At 53.0% G+C, this 27,805-nt stretch overlaps 1 protein-coding gene across 1 annotated transcript; it reads right to left on the reverse strand.

Moving 5' to 3' along the window:
* On the reverse strand, positions 1–27,333 carry AP1M1 (adaptor related protein complex 1 subunit mu 1). Its single transcript, XM_047698893.1, has 12 exons — positions 27,166–27,333; positions 21,540–21,696; positions 20,109–20,176; positions 18,387–18,517; positions 17,529–17,676; positions 8,723–8,849; positions 7,485–7,627; positions 7,102–7,173; positions 6,531–6,689; positions 1,635–1,760; positions 991–1,066; positions 1–879 (listed from the first exon to the last, which is right to left on the reverse strand). The coding sequence occupies exons 1-12, from the start codon at positions 27,205–27,207 to the stop codon at positions 857–859; spliced, it is 1,272 nt and encodes a 423-aa protein (XP_047554849.1). The 5' UTR covers positions 27,208–27,333; the 3' UTR covers positions 1–856.
* Between the last annotated feature and the right edge of the window lie 472 nt (positions 27,334–27,805).

Raw genomic sequence — 27,805 nt, forward strand, 5'->3', positions numbered from 1 at the left:
TTTAAGTAATGGAATTTAATGTAATCGTGACACGAACATAGACAGGGTGGTGGTGGGGTGACCCAGCACAGATGGGGGTGACTTGTGCCCCCAGCCCTCTGAGGCCACCACCTCCTTGGTGGGACAAACACTGATGTGGCTGAGTGACAGCATCGCACGGTGCGGCGGACTCTGGGAGAGCATCTCCGAGAGGCCTCAGTGAGGGTGCGGGGGAGGCCGGGAGCCCCCAAGGAGGAGCCTCTGCCACAGAGGCGCGGGCCGGGGTCCACTGGGAAGGAACCCAGTGTCACGTGGGCCTCGCTGCGGAGGAGGGCACTGTGCCCTCACTAAGTGCTGCCCGAGAGCTTCAGGACAAAGGGCGGGAGGCACGGACAGTGGGGTGAACGTAAACAACCACGAACAGATGGGACAGAAACTAGGAACACTCATGAACCTGTAACATTCGACAGAACAGCAACCGAACAGCGGCCCAGCCGGCCTGGCCAGAGGCCGCGTGCAGCCAGTGGCTGGGTGAGCGTCTCCCCATCTTTTTGGTGCCTGGGGGCTCAACAGCACAGAAGGCTGTATTTGATCTCTAGAGGGAAAGATTTCATTTCCTTCCCCTCAAACTGACTCAGGGGGCAGAGAAACAAGACTTCTCGAAGACGAGCCTCGTCCAGGAGAAGGGACCCAGAGACAAGAGCGGCAACGGCAGAGCAGGTGTGCCTGGAAGAGGAGGGGTCCCCGGGAGGAGCCGGGAGGGTGGCCGGTGGCCAGGGGTGCCCCCTCCATCCAGCAGGCTTGGCAGGTGCTTCCTCCGGGTGCTTCTGCCAGGAGCCCCAGCGCCGGGGCCGGGGGCCGCTGGCTGCAGGGCCCCTCACTGGGTCCGAAGCTGGTAATCTACAATCAGGGAGGGAGGCGTTGGTTTTCTGCTCTGTTGGGGCGGGGGTAAGTCCCCGCCCCCAGACCCAGGGGCTGCTGCACACCCACCGCCCTCTCAGCCATGCGCACCTCCGTTCTGAGTGATGTAGCGAACCCACGGCAGGGCCTGGTAGCCGCTCTTCTCGATGATCTTCAGGTAGCGCACCTAGGGCACAGGCAGCAGGGCGTATATGCGCTGTCCCCTCCTTGTCCTCCCCCCCCAACCCCCTCCCAAGGTCAGGGAGGGAAGGCTGTGACGAGGACCAGGACAGCACAGGCAGAGAAGGAGACGGGTGGGGCAGGGCCTGTCACTTGCTGATGCCAAGGGAGGGAGGAGTCACTGTGGAAGGGGTGGGAGAGAGCTGGAGGTGAACCCTCAGGCCCAGCGCTCCAGCAGACTCCTGGGGCGGGGGGCCCATAGTTCCCCGCCCCTCACAGACTTGCCACGGAGGTGCCTAGGGAAACAGGCCCCGTGGTGGCAAGTGTGTGGCCACTAGAGGCTTGGACTCGAGTTCTGGGGGTCAAACGAGTCTCTGAGCTTGGGGCTGAAGCGCGGGGTCAGGTCCGAGGAGACAGGTGTGGAGAGAGGCAGAAGCAGGGCAGCACCGCGGCGCCCCAGGACAGGCTGTCTGGCACCCTCGCTGAAGTGGTCATCTGCAGCTCTCTGAGCCGGGACAGACAGCCGGGCCTGGCCACGTCTGCTCCGGGGCCCTGGCGACCCCAGCCGTACGCACCTGGATGCCAGAGGTAGTGAAGTAGGGGATCTCAAACTTGACGCTGATCGGGGGCTTGCCCTCCTTGTCCTCTGCCTCCACGCTGGGCAGGCCAAAGTGGGCCCGCATCAGGTACTCCTTGCCCCCCTGGAGGAGCAGACGAGCAGAGACGGTCAGGCGGACAGCTGCCCCCAGAGAGTTCCAGGTTCCTGGCCTGGCCAGTGAGCCCCTTCCTGCATGGCCATGGTCACCCAGAGTCTCGGCTCCTCCAGCGCACTTACACTCACCCAGGCCTCACGGACTGTCCGGCCAGCTGTGCCAGGGAAAATCGGTGAATTCCAAGCATTGAGAGAGTTTCACAAACTCTCAGGGAGGGCAGACTAGTCGCTGCAAGGAAGCCTAGCCCGACAGGCCTCGGGAAGGAAGGAGGGGGGCACAGAGCACCGAGACAGACAGACAGTGCAGGTGCCTCTGTGGGACACGGGCCTCCTGGCCCAGGCCAGAGTCCAAGTGAACACCCCCACTTGTCCAACGTCCGGGCAGCATGTGTAAGCAAGAGGGGAAAGGTTCAAGTGAGGGACGGTGAACAGAGAGAGGTGACAAAAGAGACCAGGGTCGGGGGCTGACCACGAGCTGGACTGGAGTCCTGCTCCCAGAGGGCTAGGGCGGGGGCAGCTCTGGCCCCAGAGGCTGAGCAGTGGCTCTGGAGATGGGGCCTGAGGCAGAGCCAGGAAGAACCGGAAGCCCAGTCCTGCATAGGAGGAAGGCATCGTGCTCTGGTTGTCCAGGGGCCCGGTGTGCCTTGCCTACAGCAGTGGGGAGCAAAGAGAGCCCAGCTCTGGCCACACCAAGAACCGTGTAGGCCTCAATCCCCAGGCTCTTGGAAGGAGTGGTGCCGACCAGCTGCCTCCACCCCGAGCCGGGGGCTGTCCTCGCACTTCTCGGGTAGAGCAGAGCTGCGCCCTGGTTCCCCAGGGCGGCACTCCGGCTCCCTGCCCTGGGACGGTGCCAGTCTCTGCTCACCACCCCTGGGGCTGGCGTGAGAGCGGGGACTCCGCCCGAGTCAGGCACATGTGCTGAGTAAAGACTCTGGGACAATGAGGGAAGAATAATGGGGTCCTAACAGCAGACAAAGCAGGTGGTAAAGGAATAAAATCAGCTCCACCAGCCTGTGTATGAGGCAATAACCAGACCCCAAATCTGGGCCTTACGAAGACAAAAGGGAAAATGAAAGCAAAAGCACCTGCAGGGGGCAGGCCCTCCCGGTGGGGCAGTGGAAGTGGGCTCCCCTACCCTGGGTCTGTCATGTTGATGTCCCTGGGTCTGATTCTCCCACGAACGAGGCAGGCCTCCAGGCTGGCTCACAGCCCAAAACACAGCTCTGTGCTGGAACAGCAGACAAAAGATCCCCCAACAGGAGGACCAGGTGAAACAGAGTGGGGGCTACTGTCACCGGGGAGAATTCAGGGCAAGAAGGGAGGCCAGGCCACAGTCCTGGAGGCTGCAGTCCTGTGTCCACAGGGAAGGGATCATAGTCCCGAGTATCCACAGGCATGAGCTAACACGGCCACAACCTCTGTTAAGCAGATGCTAGACGACGGGCAGAGGGCACCAGAGGAAGGCAGCGCCAAGCGGGCAGACCTCGAGGGCTCCCTACCCCGATAACAGAAGCCTCGTCCTCCTATCAAGTACATCTGCGTCATTTACAAACTCGGACCTTCTGTTAGCACACGACAAACACGCCAAGAAATCCCAGAAATAGAAACAGTCCAAACAACGCTCTCTGGCTCCAGCACTCCCTTAAGTGAGGACAGATGAAAGTCAGAAGGCCCGCCCCCTAGGGACTTAGGAAAGAACCACAGGGCGCTTGTGTGGCTCAGGTGGTTGAGTGCCTGATTCGTGATTTTAGCTCAGGTCATGATCTTGGGGTCCCGCACTGGGCTCCGCACCCAGCAGACAGTCTGCTTGAGATTCTCTTGCCCTCTGCCCCTCCCCCCATGCTCATGCACGCTTGCTCTAAAATTAATAAATACATCTTTAAAAACAACAACAATAATCAACTCTATCCAGTTACAGAATTTCTAGATGAGCAAGTCAAATATTACGTGTCAGAAACTATGGGTTACACAGGTAAGGCGGGGCTCAGAGGAACATCTATGGCTTAAATACTTGTATTAATATAAATTTTAAAACAAAATCATCAAATGAAAATATCTAACTTGAAAAATTAGAACAAAAAAAGGATGAAGAAATTCAAATCAAAGACTTATAAAAGACAGAAAAATATTACAACAAAATTAAAAAGCAAACCTGGAAAATAAAAACAAAAAGATAAGCTGCTAGGCAGCCTTATCCAGGGAACCAGAAGGCCCAAAGACACACAAGAAGAAAGAATAAGGAAGAAGTAACTGTTATAGGTGAATGGGAGGGAAAAAAGACCTCCAACTGCATAAAGCAGACAATGGTGAAAATCTGCTCAGGATGGATCATTTTGAAGGGAAATATAATTTACCCAGTCTCCGACAGAAATGGAAACTCTGAATGACCCGATTTTTACAGAAGAGATGAAAGTAGTCAAGACCTGTAAGGTCACATGGCCAAATTCTATCAACCTTCTCAAGACCAGACGATGTCCTGGCCACTTAACTGTTCTGCAGCACGGAGATGGGACACAGAGTACTTACAAAGCAGGCATAACACAAACACTGGCAGACAGTACACCAAAAAAACAGCCTCATCAAAGTGAAACAGGTCATCAAAGTGAAAATGTCACATACAATGTTACTGTGTGGATAGAATCCAATGGTGCATGGAAAAGGAAAGATTAGGCGGAGTTTGCCAGAATGCAGAGACAGTCCAGCTCCACCCACTGACAGACCCGAACTGAGACACACTGAAGGGGCACCTGGATAAGTCTGTCACCCATTTGTGTCAAAACCGCAGTAAAGTGGGGCTGGATCGAATCCCCAGCCCAGTGCAGTGTCGGACTTGGAAGGGACACCTGACTGGCATCTCCGGGTTGGGGCAAGACCAGGCGGCCATTGTTCACCGCGTCTTACAGGTCCCAGAGACAGCAGCCAAAGCAAGGAGGCGCCAGAACCATCAAATGCACGAGAAGAGCAGAGAAGGGAAAACTGTATTTGGCTGAAATGATATGAGAGGATATCTGAAAACCCACGGGAACTGAAAGAAAAATTACCCCAAAGCAGACACCCGGTAAGGAACCAGGGCAGAAATTACCATGCAAATAGCGGCTACCCACTGGAGGGCACAGCGGAAGACCAGACCCCACTCACCAAGACGCTGACTTAAAGCTCATCTTAATGAGAAATGTGCAAACCGGCAGGAGCCCTGGGGGCTCCTAACAGTTGGGGGGCTTTCTGCGGCTTTCATCTGGTTCTGGACACACAGATGTATCCCCGCTGAGGAAATTCATTGAGCTGTCCACATTTCATCTGTCTACTTTTCTGCATGTTGTACTTCGATGAAAGTACTTTTTAAAGCAAGAGAGAAGCTATGTGAGGTACATAAGGTAAACGTGAAGACAGTCCCAAAGCACTGAGGTGACACTGGCACAAAGCCTCATAAAGGTGTTTGCACTTCCACTTGACTTATAAATTTAGTGCCAACAAACTGATTCTAAAACTTATAAGGAACACCGAACAAGTAAGCAAGCAAGAATCACCAGGAAACAAACAAGTGATGTATGTATGGGGGGATGGGAGTAAGTTCGGGCGGGGTGGGCCTGGCCTTATCAGATGTTAAAACAGAGAATAAAGCCCTGAGTTAAAATATGGCCTTGCTGCATGGACAGAGAGACAACAGGACATTCAGAAAGACATCTTTTGCTGTGTGAAAATCTGATTATTTAATAAACATGGCATTTCAAAGCACTGGGGAGAAGACGGACCTTTTAGTAAATGATATTCAAAAACTGGACAGCTATTTGGAAAAAGATAAAACAGAACCTGCACCTCCCCCATTTACCAGACCCAGCTCTGAAAGCACCTAAAATCTAAGGTGAAAACTGCCACCATACAGGTTCTAGAAGTAAATATGGATGAATTTCTTTACATCTGGGAATAGTAAAGCTTTTCAAAGCATGACTTATAATTCAGATATTATAAAAGGAAAAGATCAAGAAATCTGACATTAAATAATAATGAAACAAAGGATTAACTGAATCAAAAAAGGTCATACAGCAAAAACTACCAGAAACAAAGCCAAGAGAAATATTAAATGGGGGAAAACCATTTGCAACTTACATCAAAGAAAAAGTGCTCATTTTGCTTATATAGAAAGAGCTCTCGGAAATGAAGGAAATGACCAAACCTGACAGAAAAATGAGCAAAAGGTGGCTGCTACAGCTTCCAGAGAAAGAAATGCAAATGGCCCTCAGACATAAGAAAAGGTGCTCCATCTTGTTTACAAGAAGAAAATGGCGGCGGGCAATAACAGGCATGGGAGCACACATCCACCTTCCAGGCCCTCTGGGCACCACTGGCCGCACACCCGGACTCCAGTGCTGAAAATCCTGAACACAAGCCAGGCAGCTGGGCCAGCCTGAAGTGTTCTACATTCCTGGAGCTGGTGCTGGATTCCCGAAACCCATGCTGCTCAGGCCGCAAGGCAGTCTGGTCCCCTTGAGGGAAGCTGAGTTCTGAACCAGTGTCAGAGAGAGGGCAAGGGGGGTGGGGGTGCTGCCCCGATGCGGAAGACAGGCCGTTCACGCACAAGCTGCCTCTCCCAGCTCCAGCTTCCTCTTCCTCTCTTTGCTCAGCCAGCCCCTCAGCTCTGTCCACTGGCCTCCCAGAATCCCCAGATGGGGATCACAGCTCCGTGCCACTGTGGTGGGGACAGGGAGCAGGTGCAGTGTGCCTGGAAGTCAAGGGGCATCCCACTGAAAAGAGCACTCACCGGGAAGGACTTGATGGACCACACGATCTCGCTGTTCTCAGGGACCCACTTGACACTCCCCACTGTCGTCTTGAACTTGGGGGAGTCGGCATCGTTGGGCACGGGGATGTGGATCTCCACGTTATTGGCTGTCGACCGCCGCTTGAACTGGCTCTTGGCCTGGAGATGAGGCCGGTGCGGCCAAGGTTTTGGAAGGCACAGGTGAGAGCCCAGCCCCCACCCAGCCTGTTCCCACCAGGGCCCTACACCCCTTGGCCTGTCCTGTGGGCCCCACCAAGCCGACCCCCAGTCCTCTAGGCACAGCTCACATCCTCTCAACCACCTGAGATTCTCCCTATGCCCTCCAGTTCCTTTGACCTTCAGGGCTCCCCGTCCTTCCCTCTGGCTCACAATGAGGCAGCACGAGCATCAGTCACAGGCCTTATCTCCCAGGATAGGGAGGACAGAGGCATGGGGCCCCTGCCCTGCTTAGGACCCTGTGCCAAAGGCCCTGAACAGGCGGGGTCATCCACCAGCCCCCTCTTTCTGCCCGCATCCCCAGGCTAATTCTGTGTGCGGGCTGCACACGCACCTTGATCATGTACTCGATGCGGCTGTGGGAATGCTTCTCAATCACGGACTCGATCCATATCAAGGGCTTGACCTGTTGAGGAGAGTGAAGGTGGCACTCACACATGGTCATTTTACACAGGCCCATCTCACAGAAGGGAAACTGAGGCCCAGGGCAAGGGACTATTTGCCTGGGTGTAAGCCCAGCGTGCCAACACCCAGGGCTATCGAAGGAGTCCACAGCCAGACTGGGATGGACATCAAGACCAAGGGGTCTCCGTGAAAATGCAGAACACACCACGGGGGCTGCTTAGAATGGGGTCTGGCCCCTCAGAAAGTGCAGCGCCCCGGGCTGTGGAACATGGGCTCTGTGGAGTCTGGGCAGGGGCCTGTGGGCACACTCACATGTGTGTTGAGGCGGTAGGACATGAGCTCAAACTCGCCATCTGGAGGGATGAAGGAGATGGTGCGGTCATTCTCGAAGCGTGAGAGTCGCACACACTGGTGGAATTTCACGTCCTCCAGCTCCACGGACTTGCTTTTGCCACCTGGGGGGGGTGGGGCAAGGGTGAGGGGCGGGACAGATCCTAGGTCCTCTGGGTCTCTCTGTCAGCGACACTCCCGTTGTTTGGGGCTTACCCCTGGCAGAGCAGAGCTGCCTCTCAAATCTGTGGGTCATGACGGCCAAGGGGCTTGGGTTCCCAGGCAACCTCCCCTGTCCCTCCTTAGCCTCTCAGAAGCCTTGTCGCATCCCGACACTGGGCACATGCTGAGGGCAGGGCTGGGCGGCCTGGTTCAGTCTGAGTCCGCAGCAGCTAGGCCAAGGTCTAGCCAGGGCTGCCACTCAGGAACATTTGCCGAATGACCAGTAGACCAGGGTGGCAATGCACAGTGACGGCTCAGGGCTCCCAGGGTACCCTGGCCCCATCATCATCCCTTGGGTTCTGGGTTCCTGTCTTGGTTTTCTACCCCCCCAGAGGAGCTGTGCAGGCCAGGCCCAGTCAGAGACAGGAGCCGCCCCGATGGCCCAACACCGGAGAGACCCTCAGTTCTGCTGCAGTGGAGGTAGGTCTGACAGTGCGGCCATAGCTCCTGCGGCTGGCGGTCCAGTTTGCAAACACAGAGCCTCAAGAAGCCAGGCCCCGGGGGTCTCCCACCACATCCAGGCCAGATGGGAGAGCTAGAGCCACTGTGTGTGGCCTTCCAGCAGCCCGGACCCCATGCCCCATGCAGGGGCAGGAGCTCCGCAGGGAGGGGAAAGAATAAGGCCTAACCTTGAGCCCGCTGCTCTCTCCAAGATGGTATAGGGCGGGGTCGCGGACCTGCTGCGTGACCCTCCCGGAACTTAACATCTAAGGCACTGGCCCGTGTCCTCTGGCCCATGGGGCCAGAGGGGAGTTGAGTTTAGGATCAAGTGAGGGGACTTGACTTTAGGATCTTCCCTCTTCCGTACTTTCTATGTCTGGGTATTGATTTGTTAGTTTTCATAGCTGTCTCGTACACAACGTGAAAATGTGTCTGAAGCAAGTGCTTGAGATCCGCGTTTTCCCTCACGCAGCTAACTATCCCCTCGGCTCTGCTCTGAGCTCAGCAGGAGGCCCGCTCCAGCCACAGGGACTCAGTGGGGTTGGCGGGGTACTCACGGCCCGTGTTGTCGAAAAGGACCTTGTCATTGAGGCCCAGGCGCAGCTCGGGCATGCCGGACAGGAAGACCCGCATCTTGATGGAACCAACGATCTCGCTGCGTAGCACGTTGCCGTTGGCACTGACCTGGGGGGTGGCGAGGTGGGTGTGATGGGACGTCCCACTCACCAGCTGCCCCTTCTCGATGCCCTTCTCGCCATCCCCTGAGCTGGGCGAGCCTCACCTGCCTCTCATCCAGCCTCTGTGCCAGGGCCTCAGGCCACACAGGCAGGCCTCTTTCGGAGCAGGCCATACTTGCTTTTCTTCTACTTCTACTACTTCCTAAAGATGGGGTTTCCAGGACCCTGACCCCTCCCTGCTCCCCAGGGGTGCCCTGAAGTCTGGTACCACCGAGCCAAAATAACAGTGCATTTACACAGGTACAGTAACTGACGGAGCCCTTTCTCTGCTCCGGGTGGGGCTCTGCGTGCCTCGACAGCCTGCAGGCCAGGGTTCTGACTCGGGCAACCCTCTACCTCACGTGCAGACCAGGGAGCAACTGAGCGCAATGAGACAGTCACGGCAGGCCAACAAGCAAGCCCTGAGACTGTCCTGAGAGAGCCAGGCTGCTGCAACACCTCTTGACACACAAGGACACAGAGCAGAGGCCACGTGGTGGCTGGCAGAGGTGCTGGGGCCACAGCTGGGACTGCCACCCCATATCAGCATGTCCACATGCACAGGCAAGAACCAGGGCTGTGAACACAGGGGCCCAGAGGGGCCAGCCACACTCCCGTGCTGCAGGGCTGCCTCTCTTGGGAGAGGAGGAGGAGAACCCGTCCAGCCTTTAACTGGAGTGTCTGGAGAGCCCCGCATGCACACAGGTGAGCCCTCTACCTCTGAGGGAGGCACAGACCTGAGGCACCAAGTAGATGACAACCCCAGAAAAGGCACACAACAGGCCAGAAGGCCCTGCACAGTCTGGCTCCATCACCCCCACCCTCTCAGCTCACACCACTCTAGCCACACTGTCCCCCACTGACCCCAGTGGGCAGGTACCTCCCTGTCCCCAGAGCACACAGCAGCCACCTCTTCCTCCCCTGCCTCTCGCCAGCTCTGCCTGCCCATCTCTGCCCCTCCTCAGGTGACGGGCTGTGTCAGGCTGCTCACCGCTGGGCCAGCATGAGGACAGCGCCTGGGGGCAGAAGGTCTTCAGAGAGCACGTGCTAATGGGGGCCCTCGCTGGCCAGCCAGGCTCTGGCACTGACTGGCCTTACTCAGGAGGCCCTCCAGGCTCCCAGAGGTGACTGTCCCTAGATTGGGAGGGCTGTCTTCCCCTTGGGGAGTAGGGACTCCTCAGCCCCCTGTAACTGAGCACATGAGCTGGGAAGGCAGGCTCAGGAAGGGTGCAGCCCACAAGGCTAATCTCAGCTCTGCGGGCAGCAACCAGGCCGGGTGGGCACAGCAGAGACGGCTGCTGAGCTGCTGAAGGACCCCACTGCGTCCAGATCACCAGAATCTGGAGGCCCATGTTGACTCAGCTGCTGGCTCTGCAATCAGACCCCGGAGTCTGGTGTACTGACACATCGGGGTATCCACACCCACCTCATGCTGCCCTGTGTATGGAAGAAAAGGGCTCCTTCGGGCACAGACGCATGCTGGGGTGCACTGTGCTGGATACCCCGTGAACTCGAGGTGCCTTCACATAGAGCTATTTAGAAGCTACTCCTTGGGATTTGCTCTTCTAGCCCAGGACACTCTAGAGCCTGAGAGACCATGTTCTGGGCGCAATAAACAATTCAGACAAAGGTCCCGAGACAGGAGAGGCCTGTGGTTACCGAGGCCACTGACTTGCTCCACGACTTTAACAGTAAGAAGGCAAATATGATTACGTTAAGTCCACTGGGAGAATCTGTTGGGGAAGCCCTATTGACAATTCCACAACGGGGAACTCAACCTTCCAGGAATCCCACCCAGGGATGGGAGATGCCCCAAACACATGTCTGAGGATGAATAAGTTTGCCTATTTCTGCACTGTCTGCAGCACCTGGAAATGGGCACAACCAAGTGAGCCACACAATGGGATTGGCCCAGTCATGGTAATCTCTGAAGGGGAGACAGAGCAGGTTGAAGGTAACATGGGGTCGGCTCTCATCCCCCATCCCTGCCACTGACTACAATGACAAACCTAGGCAGGGTGCATGGGCAACCACGGAAGACTGGAAGGCACAGCAGGGGGATCTGGGAAGAACCCCTCTCGGTGTAGGAGAGCGCCCTCCCCACCTCCCCTTCGTGCAGAAGTGCAGAGGAAATCTGGAAGTGGAAGTGAGCACTAGGGTGCAGACAGAGCTTGCAGAATCCTCTAGCTCTGGTTTTAGGGCCAGAAGGGGAACTCCTGACTCTTAGAGCAAGTACTGAAATCCCCTAATTCCCCCCTTTTGTCTGTTCTCTCACACCCAGGCCCCAGGCCACAAAACTGCTGTTCCCAGAGGGTGGGGCAAACCCAGGATGGGAGCCCACTGCAGACAAGCATGACAGAACGGGGATCAAGAGTCCTCAGTTGGTCACAGAACCAAAAAGGGATGCCCAAGGCAACTGGAAAGTACCAGAAAGATAGCTGAGAATGAGGAGTCCAGGAAAACAAACCCATGCACTTGTTTACGTCTCCATGGAGCTCTCTAGAACTAGGCAAGGGTGGCTATGATGCTCATTAGTATGCCAAAGGCTTTGAGATACAAACTGTACAGTCCCAGACTGACCACCGGGTGGTGCATACTCCGGATAAGCTCAAAGAGCAAACAGCACGAAGGCTTTGAAAACTGAACTGATACTCATCGCCCATGGACTGGGAGGGTGCAACTTGTGGCCTGAACCTAACCAGGTCAACTGTCAGCTGAAATACAAATAATGACGCTTCTGGTATAATCTAAACAATACCTAGAATCTTAGAATATTCAAAAAGTCCAGGATCAAATCTAAAAATACTTGGCTTACAAAGAACCATGAAAACTTTAGCTCAGATGGAAAAATACAGTCAATAGGTCCCAACCCTGATGCAAATGCTAGGATTATCTGACAAAGACTTTAAACAGCTAGGTAAAAATCACAAACACCCTGGTAGCAAATGTTAAATAGAAAGTCTCAGCAGAGAAACAGACTACAGGAAGAAGGATCAAATGGAATTTTTAGAGCTAATAAATACAATGACTGAAATACAAAACTTGTTGGATGGGCTCAATAGCAGAATAGGGACAAAACAGGAAAGGGTCAGTGAATTTGAAGACAGATCAAAAGGAATCATCCAATCTAAACAACCAAAAGAAAAAAAAAGTTGGGATAAAATGAACAGAGCCTCAGAACCCTTGGGTCACTGACAAAAGGTCTAACATTCATGTCCCTGGAGTTCGAAAGGAAGGAGAAAGAGTAAAGTGATGCAAACCTATTTAAGGAAACACTGGCTGAAAAAAAATCCCAATTTCTATAGAAGACGTAAGCCTATAGATTTGAGAAGCCAAACAAATCCCAAACAATAGAACCCAAAGATACCCATACCCAGACACATCATGATCTAGCTGCTAAAAATGAAAGACAAACACAAAATTTGGAAGGCATCCTAAGAAATGCAATGCCCTACAGGGGACAAGGATTTGAGTGACTGTGGATTTCTCACCAGGAAGCATGTAGCCCTGAGGGATGGCAGGACATTTTCAAGGGATCAAAGGAGAACTGTCAACCCAGAATTTGATATCCAGTCAAAACATCCTCCAGAATGAAGGTGAAAGGAAGACATTCTCAGATGAGGGAAAACCAAGTGGACCTGTTCTGAAGGAACGGCTAAAAGCAGTTCTACCACTTAGGTGGAAGGGACAAGATCCCAGAAGGAAACCTGGAAAGTCAGGAAATGAAGGGAAAGCAACAGAAGTGGCAAATGTCTGGGTTATGTGGAAGACTGTTACTCTTCCACTCTTGATTGCTGTCAGTGTTTGAGAATTAAAAGCAAAAATCTTAACATTGTCTGGGACGCCTGGGTGGCTCAGTCAGTTAAGCATCTGCCTTTGGTTCAAGTTAGGATTCCAGGCTCCCTACTCAGTAGGGAGTCTGCCTGTCCCTCTCCCTCTTCCCCTCCCTGCTTCTCATGCTCTCCCTCACTTCCTCACTCACATTCTCATGTCCTCTCAAAAAAATAAATTAAATCGTTAAAAAAAAAAAATCTTAACACTGTCTGATGTGGTTTCCAATGTATCTAGATGGATATATGGAACAACTCTAGCATCAAGGGGTAGGAAAGTTTCTGGATTCCAACTGAAATGATAAAATATATATTGATTCTAAGTAGATGATGAAAAGATAAGTATGCATTTTATAGCAACAACATTTTATAGAAAAAAAAAACTATACAGAAATATAGTAATGACCACAATGAAGAAATGAAATGGAAAACTAAAAATATCCAGACCATAGAAGGATAGAGGGGAAAAAAAACCCAAAGGAATAAAAAACAGAGGGAACAAAAAACAAGTAATACAATGGTAGATTTTAATCTAACAAATTAATAATTACTGTAAGTATAAATGCTCTAAACATATCAATTAAAAGACAAACTCCTAGAATAGATTTTAAAAAATGACCCAGTTTGAGCACTGGATAATATATGGAAGTGTTAAATCACTATATTGTATACCTGAAACTAATATTATACTGTATGTTACCTTAGTGGAATTTACATAAAATCCTTTTAAAAATGACCCAGTTATATGCTGTCTACAAGATATATGATACATGTAAGTTAAAAATAAAAGGACAGGGTGCCTGCCTGGTTTAGTCAGTAGAGTGTGTGACTCTTGATCTCAGGGTTGTGAGTTTGAGCCCCAAACTAGGGGTAGAGATTACTAAAAAATAAGATCTTTAAAAATAAAATAAAAGGATTAGAAAAAGAAGTAAAAGGATAGAAAGACACATAATGTGTAAACACTGATTGAAAGAATTCTGGTATAACAATATTAATAACAGATTTCAGAGCAAAAAAAATTACTAGGGATAAAGAGGGACATTATATAATGATAAAAGAAAGGGTTGGTTCACCAAGGAAACATAAGAATCCTAAATGTGCTCGTGCTTATCGGCACAGTGTCAAAATCTGCTAAGCAAAGGCATTAATTTACCATTAACAGCTGGAGCTTTTAACACTGTCAATAATAGAACTAGTAGACAGAAAATTAGCAAAATAAGCTAGAAGAATTGAACAACATCACCAACCAAGAGGGTTTAATTGGCATTGATAGAACACTCCACCCAACAAAAGCAAAATATACATTTTTTTCAAGTGCATAGGAACATTCACCAAAATAAGATTATATTCTGGGTCATAAAATAAACTTTAACAAAATTTAAAGAACCAACCTTATTAAAAGTATATTCTTAGATGATAATGCAATTAAATTAAAAATCAGTGACACAGAAAAATTTGTGAACACTTAAAAATTAAACAACACACTTTTGTTAAATAATCTATGGGTCAAAAAGGAAGTCTCAAGGGAAATCTGAACATATCCTTAACAAAAATGAAAATCCAACAAACCAGTTATGGGTTGCAGCTAACACAGTACTTATACATTAACAGCATTAAATATTTATATTAGAAAAGAGGAGCAAAATAAACTCAAATCACAGAGAAGAAAATACTGGTGCTAATAGCAGAAATCAATGAAATTGAAAACAGGAAAACAACAGAGAAAATCAATGAAACCAAAAGCCACTTCTTGATAAAGATCGATAAAATAGATGAAACTCTCACAAAACTGACAAAGAAAAAAAATGACATATGGCCAATATCTGGAATGAAAGAGGGGACAACAGCATAGACCCTGCAGACATTAAAGAGACAATAAGGGAATACCATAAACAACACTATGCATATAAACTCAATGACTTTGAGGAAATGGAACAGCTTCTTAAAAACAACACACTACCAAAACTCACCCAAGATGAAAGAGAAAATCTGAATAATTCTATAACCATTACAGGATTGAAATTTGTAGCTAAAATATCCTGAAAAAGAGGTGCCTGGGTGGCTCAGTTGGTTAAGTGTTCAATTCTTGATTTTGACCTAGGTCATGATCTCAGGGTGGTGAGATCGAGCCCCATAATAGGCTCCGCACTGGGCATGGAGCCTGCTTAAGATTCTCCCTCTCCTTCTGCCCATCCTCTCTTAAAACAAAAATTCTGAAAAAGATATCTCTAGGCTCAGAGAGTTTCACAGGTGAATTCCACTAAATAAATTAAAAATACACAATTTATGATACCTTCAAAAAAATGAAATAGTTAGGTATAACTCTAACAAAACATGCACATGGTAAAAAACTACCAAACATTGATGAAAGAAATCAAAGATGACCTAACCAGAGAAAGAGATATATAGCACTTGTGGCTTCTGAGACTTAATATACTAAAGATATCAATTTTCTCCCATACTGATTAATAGAGTTATTTAGTAAAACACCAATCAAAATCCCAGCAGGATCTTTTTGTAGATAAGACAAGCCAATTCTGAAATTTTATACAAAGGAATTAAATACCTAAAACAATTCTGAAAAAGAAGAATGTTGGCAGGACCACACAGTCTGATTTTCAGACTTAATAAAGGCACAGTTATGAAGACAGTGAGGTATGGGCGAATGAACAGATATACAGATCAATGGAAGAGTAGAGAGTCCAGAAATAGACTCACAGGAATATAGTCAATTGCTTTCTGACAAAAATATAAAAGCAATTCAGTGGAGAAAGGGATAGTTTGAAAAACAAATGATACTGGAACAACTGTAAAACACTGTTCCAGGTACAAAAAAAAATGCATATAAACCTCCTACCTTATATAAAACTTAACTCAAAACTGATCATAAATGTAAAACTATAAGACTTTCTGAAGAAATTTAAGAAGAAACCTATATGACCTTGGGTTTGGCAAGGAGTTCTCAGACACGGCACCAAAAGCACACAGACTAAAAAATCAGTAATTGGACTTTGTCAAAATTAAAAACTTTTGTCCTGTGAAACACACTGCACTGGAAGCATGAAAAGACAAGTGACAGACCAGGAAAAAACATCTGCAAATCACATCTGATGAAATACACGAATACAAGAATACACGAAGAACTTTCAAAATCCAACAATCAGGAAAAAAAACAACCCAGTTTAAAAATACTCAAAAGACATGAAAAGACACTTCTCCAAAGAGGATATATGGATGACAAAGAAGCGCACGAAGAGGTGGTTATAGTTAGCCATCAGGAAAATTAAAACTTACAAATTAAAGCCACGACTAGCTAACACGACACACCGATGAGGATGGCGAAAATCAAAACACCCGACCAAGGATGTGGGACAGCCAGAACTCCGCTCCACTGCTGGTGGAAAGGCGAAGATGCTGCAGCCACTTTGGAAGACGGTTTGGCAGTTTCTTACAAAGTTAACACACACTTACCATATGACCCAGCAATCTCACTCCTGGAAATTTGCCCTAGAGAAATGAAAACTTCTGTCCACACGTAAACCTGTATGTGAAACGTTTACAGCATCTCTATTCACAACTCCCCAACACTGGGAACAACCCAACAGCCCTTCAGTCGGTGAATGGACCCACAAGGTGTGGTTCAGGATATAAAATAAATGTAAGTAAATATAAGAAGAAACAAACTTTTGATAAACATGGTAACTCGGATGAATCTTAAAGACATTATGCTAAGTGGAAGCCAGACTCAAAAGGCCACATACTGTATGATTCCGTTCATAGGATAATCCCAAAACAACACTAGAGTAGACCTCCTTTATCTGCAGGAGATACGTTCCAAGACCCCATGGATGCCTGAAGCCAGACAATAGGCAGACAATAACAAAACTTCTATGTACTATGTTTTTTCCTATACATATATTTCTCTAATAAAGTTTAATTTATCAACGAGGCACAGTGAGAGATGAACAATGAACTAATAATAAAAACGGACAATTAGAACAATATACCATACAAGGTATGTGAATATGGTTTCTCTCTCTCAACATGTGATGTACTAGACCACGGGCCTGGTGGTGCAGCGTGAGGCTGCTACCAACCTTCTGACAATAATCCGGAGGACCACCCTTGGATTCCAGACCACGGTTGACTGGGGAAGAGAAACCATGGAGGGTGGGGGCTACTGGACAGTGAAGGGGACCAGAGTGGTGGCCGCTGGGCAGAGGGGAAGGCAGAAGGCGGGAACTACCAACGGGTGGCAGGAGGGAGGCTTCAGCGGGGATGTGTATCCCCATTACGGCAGTGGGCTATAAAAATCTGCGCATGTGCTAAATTTAACAGACAAGAAGCTCAATTTTACTTAGTGAAAATTTAAAAAATAAAATCAAAGGAAAAAGCAAACCTGCACAAAACAGCCAAACAACAACAAGGAAAGAAGCTGTGGGAGAACCACACGTTGCTGCTCTCAGCTTTACGGAGAGACCACGCGTTTGTGGATGTGTAGATGGGGTGGGATGACAGCGAGTCTTCAGTGAGGTGGTCTGTCTGCATGTGGAGGCCTTTGCCTTCTCACTTTGCGCCCTGCTTTAAACAGCAACAGCGCAGTGTGCCCGCACAGACCTGAATAGGAACAAGAGCTAGCGTGAGAGCACAGGCGCCCCAGGGGCCCCGCAGGGCCTAACCTGAACCGCTGGCCAGCATCACACAGAAAGTAAACGTCTCTCAGGGCCTGGCTAGTTTTAAAAGTCTAGCTCTTTTTCTTCAATCACGGAGAAGACAAAATTTCTCTAAAAGCAGCAAAGAAAGGAAAGGGAGCCTACCAAGAGGTTGACAGATTCGATGACGTCCAAGAACACCTCATTCTTCCGGTACTTGATGCCCTCAGACCGCCATGACACTGCGTTGGTGACGGTGGCTGGGGGCCTTGGGGCCCCCGTTTCCAGCTTGTGGCCTTCCTGAGTGATGTATCTGTGGGACCACACCCAGGGTCAGGAGCTGGGGCACCGGCATTTGGAAAACAGTCAAGAAGCCCCAACAAACTCATTACACTGAGTGTAGAGCATGCAGTTTGGGGGCAGGGGGTGGCAAGGAGACAGCAATGGAGAGGAAAACAAGGAATGGACACCACCTGCTCTCCTGCTGGGCAGGCGGAGGGGACCGACCCCTGGGGGGGGAAGCTGGTGACCCTGATCCCACCTGGGGACTGACGGGTGCAGGATGCCAGCCAGTGATGTGGCTTCTCCGAGTGTCCCCTGCGCCATGTAAAATGGGGAGCCACGCCCCTCACACAAAGAGTGAAGGTGAAGCTTTCGCCACGGGGCCTGGTGCCCAGGAGGGACTTGATCCGTCTGCTCCGGTGCAAAGGGCAGGGCTACCAAGAAGAATGTGTTTTTCTCTCGGCCTCATGTATGACAATGAAAACAGAGGGAGGTGACTCCCTAACGACAAGGCACGTAGTGCACCACCTAGCACGAGTGACATGCTTGTGGTGTGCAGGGACGCTGAGCGGCCAAGAATCTACGACCACCCAGGAGCCCGCAAACGCCCAGGCTGGGCCGGAGACGGAGACAGGGTGGCAGCTCACAACGGGAAGGTGCTTTCGTCTCCTCCTGTCTCCACACCTGATGACATCAACGCTGTGATGTCGCCAGGCCTGGGTCCCCACCCTGCCCACTCACTCCTGCAGGATCTTGCTGTCGGTGGTTTGGGGGTAGCCGAAGTCCATGAGCTCATCCAGCAGCTCGTAGATGATGACAAAGTTATCACGAATACTCTCCTCCTCCAGCTCCTTGAAGTACTCAGAGAACACCTGCGGGGGGGCGGCAGATGGGTGACACGGGGCCAAGTGAGGGGAAGCGCCTGCAGGAAGCCACTTGGCCTTCAGGCCCCAGAGCCCACAGCCCTCTTGCCCACCCGCTGCATCTGCCCATGTGCAAGGCTGGGTGACAGGCCACTGATGAGGCCTCAGGCTCGGCAACTGGGCAGGAGGATAGCACTGGCTGCCAGAGAGCAGGCTTCGGGCAGGGCAGGCATCCTCAGGGGCCTGGCAGAGCTCTGCATCTCCATCCCTGTGGGTCTCCTCTCCTCTCCATCCCAATGGTCCCCACTAGGTCTAGGGTCCCATTAGAGCTTCTCTTTAATCCCCACTGTTAACTGTCACCCTGAGCATGTCACAAGTGACTCAGGTGAGGGGCAAGAGCCACTGGGGACAGAACAAGGAGTTCTTCTGAACTCTTCCAAATCCCCTGAGCTGTGACACATCTCCCCCAGTTCAACAGGAAATTAAGAGGATCAAAGAAGGGAAGGGAGAAAAGTTTCATTAGCACTAACCCTAAAGGAAAGTCACCAAGGCAAAAAGGAAATGCCAAACGCTGCAGGGAGAAGAAACTTCCTCCTTCCCCCCTCTCTGGTCCACTGAAGCCCCTCTGCATCCTGGGACCAGCCGCTGGGCCTCTCTCTACTCAGAAGTCATTCCTGCACCGGCGCCACTGCTCTGGGATGAGCACCTACTCCTCAGCCTGGACTCGGGCTCCCCAGGGGGATACACACTCTCCTGCCCCTGTGTTCTCATTGCCCAGACCAGCCCATTCCCCAGTGTTCAGCAATTGTGGCTCCTGAGCTAGCTGCAAATGGCACCACCTGGGGGACCACAGCTCTCCTGGGCCCACCCAGGCCTCCTGGGTCTGGTTCTCCACTTTCTTCAACCCCCCAGCCCCTGCTCCAGTCAGGCCCTCCATTTGCCCTGTGGAAGCTTGCAGCAACTTCCTCACTGGCCTCCTGCCGCCTTCTAGTTCCTCCTCCATTTAGCAGCCTGCCAGATGATCTCAACTCCAGTCAGGTCTTGTCAATCTCCTGCTTCAAGTTCCCTACCATCTCTCATCACTCTTGGAATGAAATCCAAATTCCCCCCAGCCCCTGCATTTCCCTAACCCCAGTCCAGCTCCGCCAACCTTGCTGACCTCAGCCCCACACTGTCCTGAGCACAGTGGCCAGCCTGATGCTTCCTGACCGTACAATCCCACATGCACTCCTGGTCCAGGGCCTTTGCGTGTGCTGCTCTCCCGGCCTCCCCATCTCTGAGCAGAATCTGGTTCTGCCCTCCTCCTGGCTAGCCTACCTTGCTAAGCTCTGACTCTCAGCTGGATGCCCACCACCCTTCCCCAGCCAATCCTGGATTCAGGGCGCACTGACCTGCCCTGAGCTCTGCCTTTTATTCACTTTCCCCTCCTCACCATGTCAGATGGACAACGAAGGCCATAAAATCCCACACGTGGGGCAGCTGGAGCTCCCCCTTCCCATTTTCCGGGGTTCTAGCCCCGCAACTCCCTAGGGTGCTGCAGCCCTCAGTGGGTGTGGGCAGAGGCCCGTAGGAGAGCCAGGGTGACTGCGGTTCGACTCACCTGAACCACCTTATAAAGGAAGGAGAACACCAGCGACACGCATGCGTTCTTCTTCGATGTGGCGACCACTGATTAGCGGCCCCAGTTAAGGAATGTTCCGAGGCCTGGGCTGGTACCTCGCAGACCCCGAACCACCACAGGTCCAAGGGGGGACCCCACAGCCATGCGGGGTTCAGAACCTCCCTCAACCCAACTCCAGACATTCACTTGGCCTTGAGTGAGTTACTGAGCTTATGACCAGAGCCAGGCCTAAGACACAGCAGTCACCCAACGTGGTCCCAGCCCCAAGGGAGTCCTCCATGTCAGAGAGGCCGCAAGGGGCACAGGGAACCCACCCCAGCCACTGGGCTACCATGAGGAGCTGCTACCTGAGCCGAGAGCCAAAGCCCAGGGTGGTGGTGGGGGTGCACCTCAGGTGGGGTGAACGTCCCGGTGTGGGGAGCAGAAAGCAGGACCACGACTGGTCCTTCCCCAAAGCGAGTGGTTTAGGCGATCCCCCTGAGGCCCACGGCTCCACAGCCAGGCTCTGGCGGAGACAGCCAGGGCCAGCGCCGGCTCAAGCCCTTCCTGCAAGCCTTGGCTCCTAAAGCAAACCTTTCTAACGGACTCTCCATTTTCCTACTTGTTTGATGGGGGCCTGACAGTGGATTCATCGAGGTGATGTGTGTAACATGTGCGGCACAGACTCTTCAACACAGGGGAGGGTCCCCGCCTCATGGGGTCAGCGTGTGCTACACACTTCCCGTTCCTGTCCCCTAAAGGGCCTCGAGCCACCTGGGGAGGCTGGTTCCTCCACTGTAGGCCCATGTGCTATGCCCTGGACATGCCCGTTCATGACACACCCGTGCCGCCCAGCCCCTGGGGCTAAGCCCGGAGCTCCAGGCAGAAGGGATGGCGGGGCCCATGTCCACCTCACTTCCTGCCCAGAGCAGGGACCCAGGAAACCAATGGTGGGCCAGTCAAAGGAGTGCTGGCCTCTGTCCTCCAGCCTGGGATCACATGCCCTTCTGCTGCTTTCTAAGGAGGGACAGCAGACCCTCAAGGCTGGGCCCTGCTGGAAACTGTCACTGACAGTGGAACCAGGGAGCAGGAAGGGGATGTTGGGCAGCAGCACCCAGAGAGGTGAGCGGCTGCCGTCTCCTCCCCGGGCCCGACTGGGAACTGGTCAGACAGCTCCTGCTGTGCTCACACCACCATCACCTCCACACCTGGGCGGCCACTACCCAGACCCAGGGCAGCTTCACAGACCGCCAACCCCTGGGCTACAGGCTGCCTGTGGTACTCTGGAGCCACCCCTGAGTCCCTCCGGAGCGGGAGGGGAAGGAGCAACAGAGGCTGCAGGAGCGGGACCTCCGGGAGCTCTCGGTCGCCCGTGCGTGCCTGTGTGTGCGCGCACAGCAGGCCCCGGGGAACTGCCCTGCAAAGGGATACGATACAGATTGTTGTGCTTGATCCACATGAAGCGGACGCCCCCGTGGGCCAGGATGGGCGACAGCATCCCTTCCTCCTCCTTCTCCATCAGGATAGGCATGAAGTGCTCCACCTCCGACATGTCCACGTCACCGCGGTAATTCCGGCAGATGAGCACCTGGGTAGGGCGGGGAGGAACACTGCTTTCACCGTGAGCCCACAAGCCAGGTGCCTGGAGTGGGAAGGTGGCTAGTCACAGCCCTGTCCATCAGAGACTCCAGGCCATGCTGATCTCTGTCCCCCAGGGAATTCCTCAAGGAGAGCATTTCCCAAAGTGGGCCAGCCGGCTGCCCTGCAGGGGAGCGGAACAGAGGACAAGGGTCTGGGACTGAGCCAACTGTAGGGTGCCAGGTTAAAACAACATCCTGTCAGCTCTCTCAATGCAGACCTTCCCAGAGCCTTGCCTGTGCTAACACATCCCACTCTTCTGCCTGTGTCAGGGTGCCCACCCATTCAGGGGACACTGCTGAATGTCTGTGTCCACCAGAACCCCCCTGTGGTCTGAGAAGCACCTCCTAGCGCTGCTGCTTCCTTCTTGCTCTTTCACAGCCCCTGTGTGAGGACACGCAGCACCCAGAACCCTCGTCTGCTGCTCCTGGAGACTTGACATGGGGCAAGCACTTTGGGAAAGTCTGGCAGGCTCTCACACAGGGAGACCTAGCATCCATTCCTCTCTTAGGTATCTACCCAAGAGAAGGGAAATCGTACATGTACACCAAGACCCGTATTCGCTGCAGCTTTACTGTAAATAGATCAGGCTGGAAGGAGAGCCACCGTCCTCTGACGGGCGAATGGAAATAAGAACTCTGTCCATCCACAGCCCGGAAGGCTCCTCAGTCACGACAAGGAACGACTACTGCCATGGGTGGCAGCATGAGGGACTCCTAGAACCACTGGGCCAGGTGAGCAACCAGACAACGGGCAGAATATACCGGCCCAGGGGACTGCATTCACATAAAGCCTTTGCAAGGGGTGACAGAAAACACGCCCATGGCAGCCTGGGGATGGGCTCGACACAAGGGGAGTGAGGAAGCCTCGGGGGTGATGGACTGTGTACATGTGGCTTCCTGGGTTTACACAATGACCGAACTCATCAAATAAATGCGGTTTGGACCATGAAAGCGACCCCTCCCGGAAGAGATAAAGAGGAGGCCGAGCTCTGCCAGGCTGCACAATGCTCTCTCTGGAGACGGGTGTTCTGGGCGGCCGTGCCTGAGTCAGCCGTGGGCCCCTTGTTGCCTGTGTGTGCCGGGCTGCTGCCACAAGCCTGGGAGGACAGCGGCAGCAGGACTCAGCACCAAGGCAAGAGGGGCCCTGCGGAGCTGACCACACTGGCAGCGCCAACCTCAGAACCTCTAGTTCCACAAAATACACTGTCTTTGTTGTTTCAAGCCAGGACAGAGAGAGAATCAGAGAGAGTCAAAAACGAGAATCTCTTTCCTAGTTTCCCTTTCCTGATCTGTGTCCTCTTCCTGCGAGGTCCAGAAGGCCTTAGGGAGCCAGCACCCAGTGGGTAAGCTCATGGGCACGTGGGCCAGGCCCGGGCTACTCCTTGCCAGGAACAGACAAGGCAGGACTGTTACTTTTAGAGAGATGCACAGTCTACCTGTGGTCACACGGCCTGTCCGCGGTCACACAAGCCAGCAGAGGTGAGTCTGGATTCTAACCAGTTCCCGCCCCCTGCATGGTCCCTTCTGCTCCCTGAACATTGCTTTCCTGGCTTCTCAAGGCCCAGCTTCTTCCCCAGGTATACAGTTTTGGGGGCTGCTGCTGGCAGGGGGCCCCAAGTCCCCAGAATGGTCAGAGGAAAGAGCAGGGAGCAATTTCTCTCGCTCACCTTCTTCACCAGGGCTGAAGAGAGGCCCGCTCACCACCACAGCAGGTACTGTGTGCCCCTATGCCGTACACTGGGCCGGACCTGGGGACACGGAGGTGACCAAAACAGAGTCCCTGCACTGGGACGCTTGCTTAAGAGGAACTGAGAGCCTCCCAAGGGTGTGACCTTCTAACTGAGGCCGGAAGGGACGGGGGGATAGAGGCAGGGGGACCAAGACAGCTGAAGCTACGGGGTAGAGTCGGGGGTGCAGCCCATGGTGGGACCTGCGAGTGCTGGGTAGGTGGAGTGAGGAGAACCTCAGAACTTGGGCTGCAAGTCCTGGATGAGAGGACAAAGGCAGGAGACAGGACAGATTGAAGGGGGGCAGGCAACGTTGATGAGACAAACCTCTATCCTTATGGCTACTCTTGACCCCCACAATTTCTTCCCCACAAAAAAAGAGGGGTCTTCTTATGCAGAACTCGGACTGGGATTCTCCCTGCTGAAACTGCTGTCTACCACAGTCTCCCCAATCCTGAAAGCAAACTGCACGTTGAACCCCATGGCAAACTGGTTCTTCATGGCTCCGCCAATGCCTCTCAGTCCATCTCACCCCTACCCTCACTCCCCCACCCCCAGGTCACTCCATTCCAGCCATCCTGGTCCCCTCGCTGCTCTCTGAGCCCTCCACATCTGTTCCTGCCTCAAGGCCTCCGCACCTGCAGCTCCCTCTGCCCAGAACGCCCCGGCCTCTTCTAACTTCTCAAGCCTCAGGTCAGGCGGCACCTCCCCCAAGAAGTCAGAGAGAGCAGACCCTGTCCCTCCCTAGCCCAGCTCCACTTGTCCTTCACTGCCCACAGCACCGCTGCACTATAATTTCTATCCTCTTTCATGGTCTGTCCCTTCTGCCAGAGTCTAACACTCCCTGAGAACGATGACCACTTCTAACTCGTTCACAACTGTGTCCCAGCACCCACAACAAAGCCTGATCCCGGTGGGTACTCAGTGAATGTCTGTGGGGTGAACATGGGGTGAGGAGAGAAAGGAGGCCGGGATAATGCCCAGGTCTCCAATGAGGGCAGTCCTGTGGATGGCGGTATCACTCACTGAGATGGGGAGAGAGCCGGTCTGGGGTGGCAGTGAGCTCATTTTGGGAAATGCCAGGTCTGTGGTGGCTGTGGGACCTCTGAGGTGTCCCAGAGGACGACGGATCTCCAGATAAGTACTCTGGACTGTGGCACAAACTTGAGTCCCTGGTATAGGGACGTGAATCAAAGCCTGCCCAAAGTGTGGGTGGGACTCCTAGGCCTGAGCAGGAGGAGTCAACATCCAAGGGGAGAGGCCAGTACATGGAGACAGAAATGGGCAAAATAAGAGGGAGCAGCAACTTGGGAGACCAAAGGGAGCCCACCGAGGAGTATGGTAGTGGTGTCAGAAGCTGCAGAGAAACAAGAAAGGGCAAGGAGATGTCCATGAAGGCTTTCTAGCAGCTAACTGTGGCCATGCTGGTTTCCCTGGTGATCAGAGGTTCTGGCTGGCAGATAGACGTGTGGTCATGAATTTCTTAATGGGCCATTACCTTACTTTTTATTAAATATAGTCTGCACAAAAGGTCCTTTTAAAACCTGAGGTCCACGGGGAATGGAGTAATAAACAGCATGATGGTTGCTGAGGACAGGAGGCAAGTCCATGACTGCCCTGGGAGAGTCCCAAAAGGCAGATCTGGTCATGCTCCTCCCCGTCTACAATCTCCTCTGGTGGCTCCTGTTTCTCGGGATCCCACTGGCCCCTTATGTTCCTCATTCCCATCTGGACATCCTCAACCACCCATGGCCCTGCTGGTGCCAGCCTCCAGGCTCCAGCATTACCCAGGTCTTCTGGCTCACCAGCCCCAGCAGGCCGCCCCGACCCCTCAGGCCAACCATGATGCTTCCATGTCCACCTGACTGTCACCTGGTCCCAGCTCTGGCACCTCCCTCCTCCAGGAAGCCTGTTGTAACTACTCGTCCTTCTGCAGCCAAAACTGAGGTTGGCATCTATATTACCTGGGGCTGTGTCCACACCCTCGCAAGCTACCTAGATCTGACCATTTGGATCCATCTGCTTCCGTGTGTCTCCCCTGCTAGTCCTTGAGGCCCCAAATGGCGTTAATAAGGATGGTGGGCCATGGGTGGTACAAACGTCTGCTCAGAGAGTTTGCACAGTAACACCAAAACCAGCCTGTGTGAGCAGTGAGGAAAACAAGGCTCAGAGAAGGGAAGGTACTTGCCTGAGGTCACATAGCTGAGCAGCAGAGGTGGGTTTTGAACTCAGCCCTAACTGCACAGTCACGATAAGACAGTCTGCATTGGGCTTGGTGCATGCTAGATGCTCATGAAATGTTTGTGGAAGGAATGAGAGATCTGACATAAGGCAGCCTTTGGGAACCCGGGACACAGTGGTTCCCGTGGAAGGAAGAACACGCGTGACAAGAACACTAGGAACACTGCACCCACTTGGCCCCGGTGTGCCCTGTGTCTTCCCTTGCCTGAGGGCTGGGGAAGGGAGTCCAGCACCGGGCCTCACTAGTTGTTGACTTTGGGTGGCATCCAGGGCAGGTGACCCACTGGAGGGACTCTCAGAAAGTGTTAGAGGGCGGAACTCTGGGATGGGGCAGGAAGGGATAGCCACCTCACCTCTCCACTCCCCACTGCTTTGGAGCTGACTCCTACTTGCCCCCCTGGGCCCAATGCCCACCTCTCTTCCAGTGATCCACGCAGGACTGGTTTAGCATTGTTGGTAGTGTTCCTCTTACGTCCAGATGCAAGAGGCCAATACTCTCACTTGCCTAGTCAGGACAGACTTGGGGGAAGGCAGCAGCCCCCCTGGAAAGGCTCTGAGATCCCTCCTTGAAGAAGTTTTCCTGGAGTCCCCTGAGAATGGCGCCTGGGTCCTAGTCATGTGCAACTCTACCTTTAGGTCTCAGCCAGATTTGTCACTCCCTCCCGGAAGCTCTCCCTGACCCCCAGCCATGGCACAGTCTCCTATTACATCGTCACTGCTTCATGATGGCAACTGACATCGATTCGTGCTTTCTGAGATCAGTGTCCCTTTCTCCCACCAGACTGTGAGCTCCAGAAGGATTCCGATTTTGCTTACCAAAGGCAGCCCAAGGCTAAGCAACCCTAACGGGTGCTCTCCAAATATTAGCTGACTCCTAGACCTGCCATTCTGTGGCTGGTGTGACCTTGGGCAGGTGGCGCGCCTCTCTGTGCCTCAGTTTCTCCCTCTGTAAAATGGCCCTCCCACCATCCACTTCACTTAATCCTGTAACTAACTCTGTGTCACTCCGAACATTAAGAAATTCACGCGGGGACTGGCCAAGAGAAATCACCGGATAAGGAGGGCGGGACTGACTCGAGGGCACACTGTCCCCGACACGCCTCACCACGACCGGCCAAGGGTCGCACGGCCCCTGAGCGCCAGTCCTGGCTTCGAAGCCGACTGAGGCCCGCCCTCCCAGCTGCCTCGGGTTCCCCTATGCCCCCACGGAGGCTTGAGCACCCGACCCACAGTGGGAGGGGGGCCATGCAGGTGTGTTACCTAGCAACAGGGCGGGGCTCCCGGATGGAAGCCCCCGCCAGGTTACCTAGCAACAGGGTCGACCAGCCTCCTTGCCTAAGACTAGGGTGGGTCCCATTGGCGGGTTACCTAGCAACAGGGTGGGTCCCCTCCAGGGGGCTAGGCCCCACCGGTTGCCTGGCAACGGGGAGGGTGGAGAGCCGTATGTACCTTGCCCTTTAGGTCCAGCACGTAGACGGCGCTGGCGGACATGACGGCTGCGGGAAGCCTCGGCAGCTGCCGAGGGCGGCGGCGACGGCGGGGACTGCCGGGCGTTGAGCAAGGCCGGGCGCACCCCGCGACAGTTCGCCTCCACTTCCGGTCCGGGGAGCCGCGCGCGGACCGTTATGTCCGGTCGGGGAGGGGCTGCCAGAAAGGCGCAGGCGCGAGGCGGAGTATGCGCAGGCGCAGTACACCCGATGTGACCTTATTTCCCGCCCCTGCCTCAAGCATCCCGGAAGTAAGGCCCGGAGGGGCGGGACCGGGCGTGGCCGACTGAAGCAGGGCACTCCTCAAATGCCAGGCGGGGCGAGGAGGTCAGGGAAGGTGGAAACCCCGTCCCGCCGTGGGCCAAGTGAGGTGACATACCGGTGGCAGAACCCACCTTGGGCCCAGTCCCAATGAACCCCACAGTCTGGTGGGGGAGTCTAGGAATAAATATAGTTACCAATTATGATATGCTTTATAGGGAAAGGGAAGGCGGTGGTTACTTGGAAAGAGGCCAGACTCTCTGAATGTCAATCCAGCCTTACCAACAAGTCACCGCTTGTTACCTGTCAGTGTCAACATTCTTCAGTGCCTGTTTATTGCC

The sequence above is a fragment of the Lutra lutra genome, chromosome 1, assembly GCF_902655055.1.
Source record: "Lutra lutra chromosome 1, mLutLut1.2, whole genome shotgun sequence".
NCBI classification, from domain to species: Eukaryota; Metazoa; Chordata; class Mammalia; order Carnivora; family Mustelidae; genus Lutra; species Lutra lutra.

Excerpts from the sequence above, each read along its gene's own strand:
- AP1M1 (XM_047698893.1), bottom strand. The coding sequence starts at position 27,207 with ATGTCCGCCAGCGCCGTCTACGTGCTGGACCTAAAGGGCAAG. Across the intron at positions 20,177-21,539 it reads CAAGCACAACAATCTGTATC|TGGTCGCCACATCGAAGAAG; the intron begins GTATCCCTTTGC and ends GCCGCTAATCAG. Across the intron at positions 18,518-20,108 it reads TCCTTTATAAGGTGGTTCAG|GTGTTCTCTGAGTACTTCAA; the intron begins GTGAGTCGAACC and ends GCCCCCCCGCAG.